The 12,455-nt window shown below is 42.7% G+C and overlaps 1 protein-coding gene across 1 annotated transcript in view; it reads right to left on the reverse strand.

The window, feature by feature from the left end:
- SMG6 (SMG6 nonsense mediated mRNA decay factor) overlaps positions 1-12,455 on the reverse strand; it is a 479,367-nt gene that overhangs the window by 21,890 nt on the left and 445,022 nt on the right. The window contains exon 16 of the mRNA XM_077480585.1: positions 4,919-5,066. Within this exon, the coding sequence (XP_077336711.1) occupies positions 4,919-5,066 (148 nt within the window). The remainder of the gene's footprint in view (positions 1-4,918; positions 5,067-12,455) is intronic.

Below are 12,455 nucleotides of genomic sequence, written 5' to 3' on the forward strand. Positions count from 1 at the left end.
TGTTACTGTGATGAATAAGTGCAGTTGGTATATGCCTATCATGTAGGTATTATGTACAGGAATGGTTTTTATAACCCATAATAGGTCTTCATGCGATATTAATACATTTTGTAATAACTTTTTTTTTATACTTTTCATAAAAATATTTGCGCTCCTTTTTGTGCCAGTAAAGTCCAATAATATTTTACATTTGGAATAAAAAAAAAAAAAATTGAAATGGAACATTTTCAAAAAATAAATAAAATTCAGTGATGGCATGGTAAAAACTGCATCCAACAATCTGTTCAGCTAGCTCTCCTATGCACAAGGATACCATATACAGCAAGTATGCCTTAGTAACTTGGTGGGAATATGGCAAGGCCCAGAAGGGAACGCATTCTAGCTGTCAATGTGCATTGCTTACATAATTTGCACACCCTTATAAAGTTGCTCCAAAATATAATCAACATAATCTGCTATTAAAAATGAAATAAGTTAACTGGACCTTTATGTAACATAGGGGAATGGTAAAGAGAACTGAAATCACCTCGAGTCCCAGAGAGTTTTTCCGTTTTGGCAATGTCTACCCTAACATATCAATTTCCTTTAGGCTACTTTCACACTGGGGTGGGGGAGGGTGCCATCGCTATAAATCGCAGCTAATTTTAGCAGCGCTTTTTGGCCGCTAGAGGGGATTTTTTAACTCCCACTAGCGGCTGAATAAAGGGTTAAAAGTGCCTGCAAAGCGATCCATTGTGAGAGTCTGGGAGACAACTCTGCACTTATGTTGCATTAAGATTGGTATGTATTTGTGGAGCAAGAAAAGACTACTACTTCCAGGTATGGGGTGGAGTTTGATACTACACTGATGTTCAGAGGTGCCCAGCGATGGTTCCGAGTGCCATGCCCAACTCTTTCACAGGCTATACTGAGAGCTCCCCTATTGTAACTGATAAGTACCACAGGGACTAGATTATCCTCTAAACGGGACAATGGCAAAGTCCACTAAAACCTACACTGCTGTAAAAAAAAAAAAAAAAAAAAACTTCAACAAGGCACAAATTCCATTTTTAATGTGTGAAATCATGTACAATTACTTCTCGTAGCATAATTTGACTGCCCACTGTACAACTTTCATATACAGTATCTCACAAAATTGAGTACACCCCTCACATTTCTGTAACTAATTTATTATATCTTTTCATGTGACAACACTGAAGAAATGACACTTTGCTACAATGTAAAGTAGTGAGTGTACAGCTTGTATAACAGTGTAAATTTGCTGTCCCCTCAAAATAACGAAACACACAGCCATTAATGTCTAAACCGCTGGCAACAAAAGTGAGTACACCCCTAAGTGAAACTGTCCAAATTGGGCCCAAAGTGTCAATATTTTGTGTGACCACCATTATTTTCCAGCACTGCCTTAATGCTCTTGGGCATGGAGTTCACCAGAGCTTCACAGGTTGCCACTGGAGTCCTCTCCCAATACTCCATGGCATCATGGAGCTGGTGGATGCACTTGAGGATGCACCACAGATGCTCAGTAGGGTCTGGAGAAATGCTTGCCCAGTCCATCACCTTTACCCTCAGCTTCTTTAGCAAGGCAGTGGTCGTTCTGGAGGTGTGTTTGGGGTCGTTATGTTGGAACACTGCCCTGCAGCCCACTCTCCAAAGGGAGGGGGGATCACGCTCTGCTCCAGTATGTCACCGTAGATGTTGACATTCATATTTCCCTCAATGAACTGTAGCTCCCCAGTGCCAGTGTTCTGGCAGATAGTGTCCTGGCAGATAGTGTCCTGCCATCATATAGCGTCCGCCCCCTACTGCGCATGCGCAGTACGGGGCAGAAGAAGCTTCGGAAAATCTCCGAAGCTGAACGGCGCCTGCGCCATGAGTCAACGTGGTAGCCCCACCATCCACGCGGACATAGGGTTGTGAAAACTAGACAGCCCCCTCGCGGGCGAACTTCACTCGCTGCGCTCGGTTCTTTTTTATTCCTACTCTATGTCCACTTGGATGGTGGGGCTAGAACCTGGACTCATGGCGAAGGCGCCGTTCATCCTTGGCTATTTTCGGAATCTGTGTTGTTGTGTACAACATGCGCAGTACACAGCGTACACTATCTGATGGGGTACCTTATATGATGGGACACCGGGAGCACTCATGCAGCCCCAGACCATGACACTCCCACCACCATGCTTGACTGTAAGCAAGACACACTTGTCTTTGTATACCTCACCTGGTTGCCGCCACACACGCTTGACACCATCTGAACCAAATAAGTTTATCTTGGTCTCATCAGACCATAGGACATGGATCCAGGCTTCCTTCTGGGACGACAGCCATGCAGACTAATTTGATGCAGCGAATGGTCTGAGCACTGACAGGCTGACCCCCCCACCCCTTCAGCCCCTGCAGCAATGCTGGCAGCACTGATACGTCTATTTCCCAAAGACAACCTCAGGATAGGACGCTGAGCACGTGCGCTCAACTTCTTTGGTCTACCATGGCGAGGCCTGTTCTGAGTGGATCCTGTCCTGTTAAACTGCTGTATGGTCTTGGCCATCGTGCTGTAGCTCAGTTTCAGGGTCTTTGCAATCTTCTTATAGCCTAGGCCATGTTTATGTAGAGCAACCATTTTTTTTTAGATTATCAAAGAGTTTTTTGCCATTAGGTGTCATGTTGAACTTCCAGCGAACAGTATGAGAGAGTGACACCAAACTTAAAACACCAATAACACCAACTTTAAAACACCTGCTCCCCATTCACACTTGAGACCTTGTAACACCAATGAGTCACATGACCCCGCAGAGAGAAAATGGCTAATTGGGCCCAATTTGGACATTTTCAGTTAGGGGTGTACTCACTTTTGTTGCCAGCAGTTTAGGCATTAATGGCTGTGTGTTGAGTTATTTTGAGGGGACAGCAAATTTACACTGTTATACGAGCCGCACATGCACTACTTTACATTGTAGCAAAGTGTAATTTCTTCAGTGTTATGACATGAAACGATATCGTAAAATATTTATAAAAGTTTGAGGGGTGTACTCACTTTTGTGAGATACTGTATAACCACAGCTAGGCTTCCATGCAGGATCACCGTTCATATGCTTGGCATATAGATGACAAATATCTACAGACACAGTAGTATTTGTATTACAGGAAGGAGCTTATAATACATGTTCATATCCCCACAGGGAAGAAAGCATGTTCCATTTCTTATTAAACCCACCCAAATACACCATATACGCCACAGGGCTTCTTCTACCGGTCAGAGTAAAAACTCCCAAATCCAGGGAGTCGGCCAGACCACCCAGTAACACCAGTTCTTGTGCCAGGGGCGAGTGTTTAGCAATAACTGGAACCAGTCAGAGATTGCACCGCTGGCTTTATATGGAGAAAAAGCCGTGACGGGGACGTGTGTTCCAGCAGCTGCTCACTCAGCTGTGTGACTCTGGACCCAGCCCAGCCAGAGAGCTGCACAGCATTGCAACTGTAGCCAGAGTGCAGTCAAACACCAGCAGCTATAGCCAGCAGAGAGTCAGTGGAGGCTAAGAATCAGAAGCCCAAACGCTCACCCATTATTTAACCACAAGCACGCTGCATTGGCTGAAAGAATTAAGACGACTGCTCCAGCTTAACAATGCCATCTATACATAAAGACTGTTTCATTTACAGCTTTGGAACTAAATCAATGCCCCAATAGCCATCTATGCTAATGCAGCAAATTTCTGCAAAAATAGCTCATCCGTTTCAAGTCATTGCAGAAACAAGTCAGTAGCAAGTCTGTGTTGCGTTTATTTAGGGAAACATGGACTTATGTGAATGAATGTTTACATCCCTGCAAAGAAGGCTGGGCTATATAATTACTGAAATTAAAACTTTTCAGAGCTTCAGATCATTACATAGAAAAATGGCAATTGTGTTTCTAAGAATGTGAATTTTAAAAATTTTAATAAAATAAAAAAAGAACATAAAATGGAGAATTTTAACACAGCTGTCAAAGGATAGATTTGCACAACACATACAATTCTGCTGGTAACACCGCCCATAGACAGTGGCTGGAAAATGAGTCCACTGAAGATGTCCCTCTTTTGAGAATCGCACACTTTCCTACAAGAGTGCTACAACAATTTCATGTTTTTATATATGAAGACCAAAAGGAAAATCAGAGGAAACATTCAAAACATGCTTATTTGTCATTCATCTGGTGCAGCTAATTGAGAAGGTATATGCTCCACAATAATCATAGGAATGAGCATCCTAGAGGCAGGATTACCTTTATACTTTGCACTGACATCAGACCTTTTACAAGTATACCATTAAATATCTTAAATAAATACAGCCCAACTCCAGCCAAAAAACTTTTTTTTTAGTTTTGGAAGGACTTAGAAAAGTAAAAAATTTGCATTGCTCTCCCTGTTCTTGTTGGGCAGATTATACTTCCTGCTCACCCCCCACCAGCCATACTGGAAATTAGTGGAACAGTTGTCAGTGGCACAGGAAGTCGCAAAGTGCAATGGTAACCTCACAGAGTTTCTACTCTTAACATTCTATTGAAAAAATATTGTAGCAAACTACCGTATGTACATTCTGCAAAGATTGTCAATTTGTGTGCCTCATACAGTGAGGAGAAATCTCCACAATAGGGACAAAGCTGGTCATAAAAAAACAAAAACAAAACACTGACAGAGGTCCTATCTCTTCCCCATTCTGGCTATAAAGAATAAAAAAAGTTTTTGAACAGCGCTGGACTTCAAAAATACTTTATATTAGCTTTCTGCAAAGCACCAGCCAAGCAAATTAAATAAATAGAGAGACTATAACATTTAAAGTGAACAGCTGATGAACTTCATATAATATAAAATATTATATATATATATATATATCTCTATCTCTATCTATCACCAATCCCTTAGGGAAAGCCTGTTCCTACCTATAAGGGGTATGACAAGGATGTAAATCTGAGATGAAAGAAGCTGCTCCAGGCCAGGAAGATGGTTGATGAAGCCATTGGTATCAGGAACAAGAAACAAGGGGCGAATTTCCAACTCCAGGAGCCTTGTCTTGCCATCCAGTACAGCCTACAAAAAGAAAAAAACATTTACAGATATTTAGGCAAGTAAATGCTCCAGCTATTTGGTCAAGAAAAACGTAAAATCCTTCCAAAAAACATAGTATAAAAACAGTAAATTCTTAGTCTGATTGGCCAACGATACTGAGAGCAAAAGCTTCCAGGGCAGTTGGACATCCTTTAAAAAGACAGTATTTAAGTGTCCCACAGTCATGTTAAACAAAAATTCTAGTTAGCTTCCATTATTTTTATTTTTTTCTCTAAACTGAAGCAGATGCAGTCACTGTTTGGGTATTCAGACAGCCATGGGTGCTGTGCTGTATAAATGCAAAAGTCGATACTAGAGATTGCTCCATCCATGCCATTTAAGGTAGGTGGATGAATTTGTTGAATAAAAATCTAAAACATACATGGCTAAATTTAGACGCACCTGCACCAGAGATTAGAAATCTTAATGCACCTGGAGATTTCTAGTTTCAAGTTTCTAATCAAGACATTTAAGGGACAAGGGGAAAACGTACCCTACTGTGCAATTTCTGCAATGGCTAGTTGGAGAGTGTAACCAGCAGAGGAAGGACACTAGGGTAGATAAAGGCTTCATTTTACATAACCTTACCCAGCAGACTCATGGCCCTGGATCTCAAAGCAACAAAATATGAACTGCTACTAGTATGCTTTGGATAGTATAAGTGTTTATTGCAAGACCCCTATCATTTAGCAAAAATATATGCATGGACCTATACTTCCTTTAACTGTATTGCATTTTTATATATGCAATAGGCACTATACTTTAACTACTTTATTGCATTTTTAATTTTGAAATTTCCTGTAATTTTGCAGCTCACATACAATGATGCATAACACTGGGGAACAAATATCTATTTTACAATGAGGAAAGTAATGCTCTTAGGCAGGAAACACCACAATTCAATACAAACATTCAATGAATCCCATGTAGATCATTAAAAATAGCTGACAGCCTAAGGATGCCAATTAACCCTTTTGGGTAAGTTTGGGCGATTTTTTATTTTTTTTGCCGATTAACCCTTTTAGGTGTATTTGAGCATTTAAAACCAAAAAACAAGGTTTCAAAATGATACTCAATGTGAAGCTGATGTTTGAAAATAAAATCGGAAATCACATTTTTATTCGATACATTGGGCTTAACTGGTTGCTACCTAGCAACCTGTAAGCAAATTCAGTAAAAACTACAATCAAGGGTGGGGGTGGTAATACAATCAAATCCATTCCACTCTAAAAAATTGGAGCTCTGGGGCGTCTTTGAACAGGCTGTGACTGTCTGCACGTCCCCTCCGCAGGATGCACAGACCGACACCGAGGTCACCTCATCCCGAGCCAAAAACAAGGAGCTGGAGGAATAGAGTTTGGACGGCGGGTGGTAAAGGGAAGCAGTGCAGTCACAGGGTAGCAGGGCAGTCGGGAAGTCTGTGGCATTTCTCCTCCTGCAGGGTATTGTGTTATAAATAGCTCAGGACTTCCTACTCCACAGGTTCATAAGTATACAGTATCCTGTACTACCGGCGGCTAGTTCTGCCCTATGAAAATGACAGCTTTGTATCACTGCCTTTTCCAAGAACAAGTACTAACTAAAAGGAAGAAAGCACTTCAAATTCATAGAAACCGCAACTCACAAGTATCTATATGGTCATCACATTTTTTCTGTAGAACAAGGGTGGGTACAATATAGAAGACATCCCTGGTGCCTAAAATCTGGTGTTAAGTATTTTCACAAAAGTAATAAGTTCCTAAATTATTTTTACAACTGCAATCCGTTAAACTACTTATCTCTCTAGAGATTGCAGTAGGCCACTAATGAAATTTTACATTCTCTTTGTGGCCTGGGGAGGGGAACAAAAAGCACACAGTCTAGACTTGAAGGGTTTTCAAAGGGCAGGTCCCTTCCATAAAACAGAGACAGAATCTTGAAGACTGTATGGGCACCCACAAACGCTCAGGAATCAGAGCTGTCAGAAAGCCATTTCATCAGAATGTCAGTTTTATATGGTCATGGATTGAACAACTTTTCATCTATACGGCCAAAGATTAAACAAAGTCCCACAATAATCAGTTCTACAGATGCACAATAACAAAACCACCAATAAATTGAAAACTGTTCATAACTGGATTTTTGAACACAATTGGAAATTACTACTTCTACTCCTGAGTATGGAGATATCACATGTGTGTATTTATTTTGCTGCCTAGATGCCTAGAGGGGCCCAAAATCTGGGGATCAGCTTATAGAGGTTGTAAACCTCCACAATCGCCCCCCAAAAATACCTGCAAGACAAAGGCATAGTGAGCTAGTATGCAACACATACTAGCTCATTATGAAATACTTACCTTAGAACAATGCCCTGGATCGGCGCTGACAAACTGTTCACACGGCCGACATGTTTCCTGGAGTTACTTCCGTGTTCGTGGTCTCCGGCACTGTGATTGGCCGGAGGCACAATTACGTCACTCTTGCGCATGCCGCCAGTCATGGCACAGGCCCTGAAGAAACATCACAAGCGGGCCGTTCCTTCAGTGTGCAAGCGCTGATGACTTCGGCGGCAACATATATAGTAAATACCTCCTAAACGGTGCAAGTTTAGGGGATTTTTACAGTACCTACTGGTAAGCCATGTTATAGGCTTACCTGTAGGTACAATTAAAGAGGAAGACTTTACTTCCTATTTAAGGCCTCATTCACACCATATATGCATGAAAACGGATGGAAAAAATGTGCAGATTTTACTTGCACAGAATATTTTGAGCTTGTTCATACAATATGCAGAGACATGAGTTTTTGCACCGGTTTCTGCAAGGGCACAAACACAAAACAATTAATCTTTAGGCTCCATGCACACTGAAGGTCATAAATGGACGTTTTTGGGAGTTTGGGTGTTTTTTTGTTTTTCTTTTTTAACTGGCCAGAAACTCCCCTCCATGTTATCCTATGTGTCCATGCACACATGAATGTTTGTGGACGTTTATCAGCAGTGGAGTTTATGGGCTGTTTTCTGAACGCCATAAAATCATGTCCAGAAGTCGTTTTTCTGACCACAAAAAAAAGGCAAAACGCGCATAAACGCAGATAAACACTCAAAAACGTGGCTCACCAGCGTTTAACGTTTTTGATCCATTGAAAAATAAATAGATTTAAAAAAACATTAATGCAAAAATATTAAATGTTGAAAGACTCACTGCAAAGCTACTGCCGTTTTTATAACATTATTTTAACACTCTGTGTGCATGGAGTATTAAAGTGGAGTTCCACCCATGGACCCTTAAAGTAGACTTCCACCCAAAAGTGGAACTTCCACTCATTTGTCTCCTCTCCGACTCTGGTGCCACAATTCGCACATTTTGGGGGGGGAGGGGGCAGGATACCTGTTGCCGGGCCAGTAGGAGAGAGGAGCAGGGCCTCGCACATATGCAGCCGGGTACCCTTAACCGTAATGGCAGCGGCAGAACCCGACAGCTGATAGAAACATCAGCTGCGGTGCCAACATTGCGGGACTCCAGGACAGGCAAGTGTCTTATTGTTAAAAGTCAGCAGATGTAGTATGTGTAGCTGCTGGCATTTCATTTTTTTTTTGGGGCGGAACACCACTTTAAATGCCTTGTTTACACCACAACACTGGTATCATGTGTGGAATTCTCTGCACAGAAATCTGAAATATGTTTTTTTTCTGCACAGAAAACTGCATACACATGACATCAACAATGTGATGTGAACACAGCACATAGAAAACCACTTATTTTTGTACCCTCCAAGTGAATTTGTTACATACAACGTTCTGTCCAAAAAAATAAATAAACGTACGTTACACCAGTGTTATGGTGTGAACAGGGCCCACAGAAAACAATTACTGTACATTCTTTGTGTCCTTGTGGAGACTTGCATAATAAATAAGTGCATCTCTGCACACGGTGTGAACAAAACTATGCAAGTCAAATCTGCGCATTTTTTCCATCAATTTTTTTGCATGTATGGTGTTAACAAGTCCTCAGTTTTTCAAGGGCATAAATAACACACCTGATTTCCTGACTACCTAACAAATTTGTTGAGGCACTGTCAGGACCAGAGAAAAACCCACAAAATGACAAATTTTGCAAAGTAGATCCTCCAAAGTATTTATTCAGAGGCATGGTGACGAGTCTCTTGAAGATGAGATTTTTTTGCCACAAGGTTTTGGAAAATGAAGAAAGAAAATGAAAAAAATGGATTTTTGTACTGACCTTAGGGTTATCATGCCACCTTCAGGAGAGGACAAGGCAGAACATTTAAAACATGTAAAAACAGCAAGACTCAATGAACTTCAGAGAAAAGGATTTTTCGTGATTAAAAACATCCCATTTTCTCTTTCGTTTGACGGACACAGCTCCTTCAAATCTTAACCTTAGGGACGTCCACAAGCAGTGTCAAAAAAACAAGAGGTGGAAACAGCAAGAAATAACTTCACCCACAACAAGAGGAACTCCTCAAACAGAGAAGTTGCCACCTTAAATGGCTGCCATTTAAAACCTGCAGCCAACTTATGCATCTAAAGATACATTCACAACAAACTTGTAACTTAATGAAAATGTGAATTGCAACCTTACACCGCCGCCTGCAAAACCTTGTGGCCAAAGCCAGCATCTGAAGATGCGCTTACTTCAACTTTGTAAAATTTAGTGAGAGTGTGAACAGATGACCAAGTTGCTACCTTACGCATCTGGGAAACAGGCGCTTGATGTCAGAAAGCCCAGGAGGTTCCAATTGCCCTGGTGGAATGAGTCGTGATAGCAAAAGAGGGCACTGCCCCTTTAAGGCATAGGCCTGAACCACGATCTGTCTGATCCACCAAGAGATGGTGGTCGACGAGACCGCCAGACCTTTCTTTGGACCAGCCACAGAGACAAACAGAGTCTGACCTCCGGAAAGGAGACGTAGCAGACAGATACACCCTTGGAGCCCGGACCACATCCAGGGAATGTAAAGCAACTTCTTTCGGATATGTTGGCTTAGGACATAGGGATGGTAACACAATGTTATTTAGATAAAAGGCCGAAACCCCCTTTGGAAGAAAAGAGGGTTGCAGACATAGCACCGCCTTATCCTTGTGGAGGACCAAGGAGGGAGACTTGCATAACAAGGTCGCCAACTCAGAAACCCTCCTGGCAGATGTAATAGCCACTAGAAAGACTACTTTCTGAGAAAGAGTCAACAAGGGAATCTCCCTGATATTTTCAAACGGCGGTTTCTGAAGAACTGATAGCACCAGATTCAGATCCCACGGAGGTAGCGGTGGTTGAACCGGAGTGGCTACGTGTCAAACCCCTTACACAAATGTACTCACCAACGAGTGAGTCGCCAAGGGACGTTTGAAAAAGACAGCCAAGGCTGATATCTGCCCCTTGATGGTGCTTAAGGCAAGTTTTTGGTCCACTCCTCGCTGTAAAAACAGCAGGATCCTGGAAAGTGAGTATGTGCGCGCGGACGCCACCCCATCTCCTCACACATGGAGATGTAAACCTTCCATGTACGATGGTAAATCTTCCGAGATGATGACTTCTGTGTCCTCAGCATAGTGAAAATGACAGAGTCCGACAGACATCGGTCCCTTTCAACAGCCATGCCGTTAAAACCAGCGACGGTAAAGCAGGATGCAGCATCGGACCTTGCGATAGAAGGTCCTCTCACATCAGCAGCCCCCAAGGAACATCCGCCACCAGCCGTACTAGGTTGGCATACCAAGGACACCAAGGCCAATCTGGAGCAATCAGAATTACTGGAATCTCCTCGGCCTCCACTCTCCACCCAGGAGCTTTAGGGTTGAATATATTTTTTCTATTATTTGCAAGATACAAACAGGAAAGGAAACAAGTAACAGCAATGTATCACAGTTATCAAGTAGGCACAATAGTAAAAAAAAAAGAAAAAAAAAAGGGGGGGGGGGTGGTACAGGAGGGAAAACAGGAGCAGGGTGGAGCAGGGGGAGAAGGGGGGTGAGGGAGCCGAGACGCCCCCTCCATAGTGCAAAGTACATAAAAGTGCAAGTACGGACAACTTTGGTGACTAGGAACATTTTTTTTTTTTAAAGGAACACTCGTTTCCCCGTGCAGTGTCATCACTATCGGACACTGCCCAGGTATAAGTTCTATCTGTTACCCTGTCATATGGAGGAGGGTAGCAGAAATAGCTAAGAAAGGGGGGGAAGCACAGCACATGCCTTTACTGAAGAGGCTATGTACAATATCCTAGTTTGTTGGCAGAAAATCCACCACATGTGATAGAGTGGGGGGGGGGGGGCAGATTCAAGTAAGTCCATCCCCCAAGTATAACTTATGGTCACCCCAGCAACACCAACCTCCAGACATAAGTGGAGCCAGGTCTGCTCCTTAGATCCTAAGGTTATTGAGGAAGAGATCAGATTTGGAGTGGTGACACCAGAGGGACCACAACAGGGTAAATTTGTCATATGTGTCCTCTGCCTTCGCCTGCAACTCCTCCATGAGAATCGTGTCGTTAAGGATATCCACCCAACCAGAAATAGGGGGGGTGGAGTACTTCTTCCAGTATAGAGAAATAACATGGCGAGCAGCCTGGAGGAAGAAACTTAAAAGACTCCTCCTCTGTGCTTGAATCGTTCCTGGAAGGATGGATAGGAGGGCAGGCAGAGGCGAAGTAGACAACGAAGTCTGATATATATCATTATATATCCGAAAAATCTTATCCCAGAATGGACGAACCTTAACACAGTCCCACCATATATGAATGTAGGATCCTTGTCCTCCGTGACATCACCAACACACGTCTGTAGTTGATGGGAACATCCTGTGCACCGAGACCGGAACCCTGCCCCACCTTGAAAACAATTTGTAGTTCTTCTCTTGCGTGAACCCAGACCTGGATGATTTGTGTGCGAGTGTAAATGAGGTAGTCCACTGTGCTGGAGAAATCTTCATATTCAGGTCTCTAGACCATTTACTTGTGTATGCAGGAAGAGAGTCATATAGGTGGGCTTGAATGTCTTTGAATATTAACGATAAAGTGCGTCTTGGGGTTTGAGAGAGACTACAGAGGTCCTCAAATGGTGTGAGTGGTCTGTGGACCCTTCCAGATAGGTAGAGAGATCTACAGAATTGGTTTAGCGAGATTGTGATTAGCCAGTCTGTCGCAATAGAGGTCTGCGGGTCTAAGGGAGGGTGGAAATGACCAGTGGTGGGGTGAACAAATTGGTTAGCTACTGGCCAATGTTCCCCGGCTGTATGCCCCAGTGTTCCCTAGAAGAGAAGCAGGAAGGGTTGAATTGTCGAATAATGGAGAGAGAGAGGGCTCGGATCGGTGGACAGGGCATATGTATTAGCCTAATTGTACCATAATGTGAGGGCCGCCTTCATTATAGGA

The sequence above is a fragment of the Lithobates pipiens genome, unplaced genomic scaffold, assembly GCF_037356315.1.
Source record: "Lithobates pipiens isolate NorthernLeopardFrog02 unplaced genomic scaffold, aLitPip1_a1.2 Scaffold_16, whole genome shotgun sequence".
Lineage (NCBI taxonomy): Eukaryota > Metazoa > Chordata > Amphibia > Anura > Ranidae > Lithobates > Lithobates pipiens.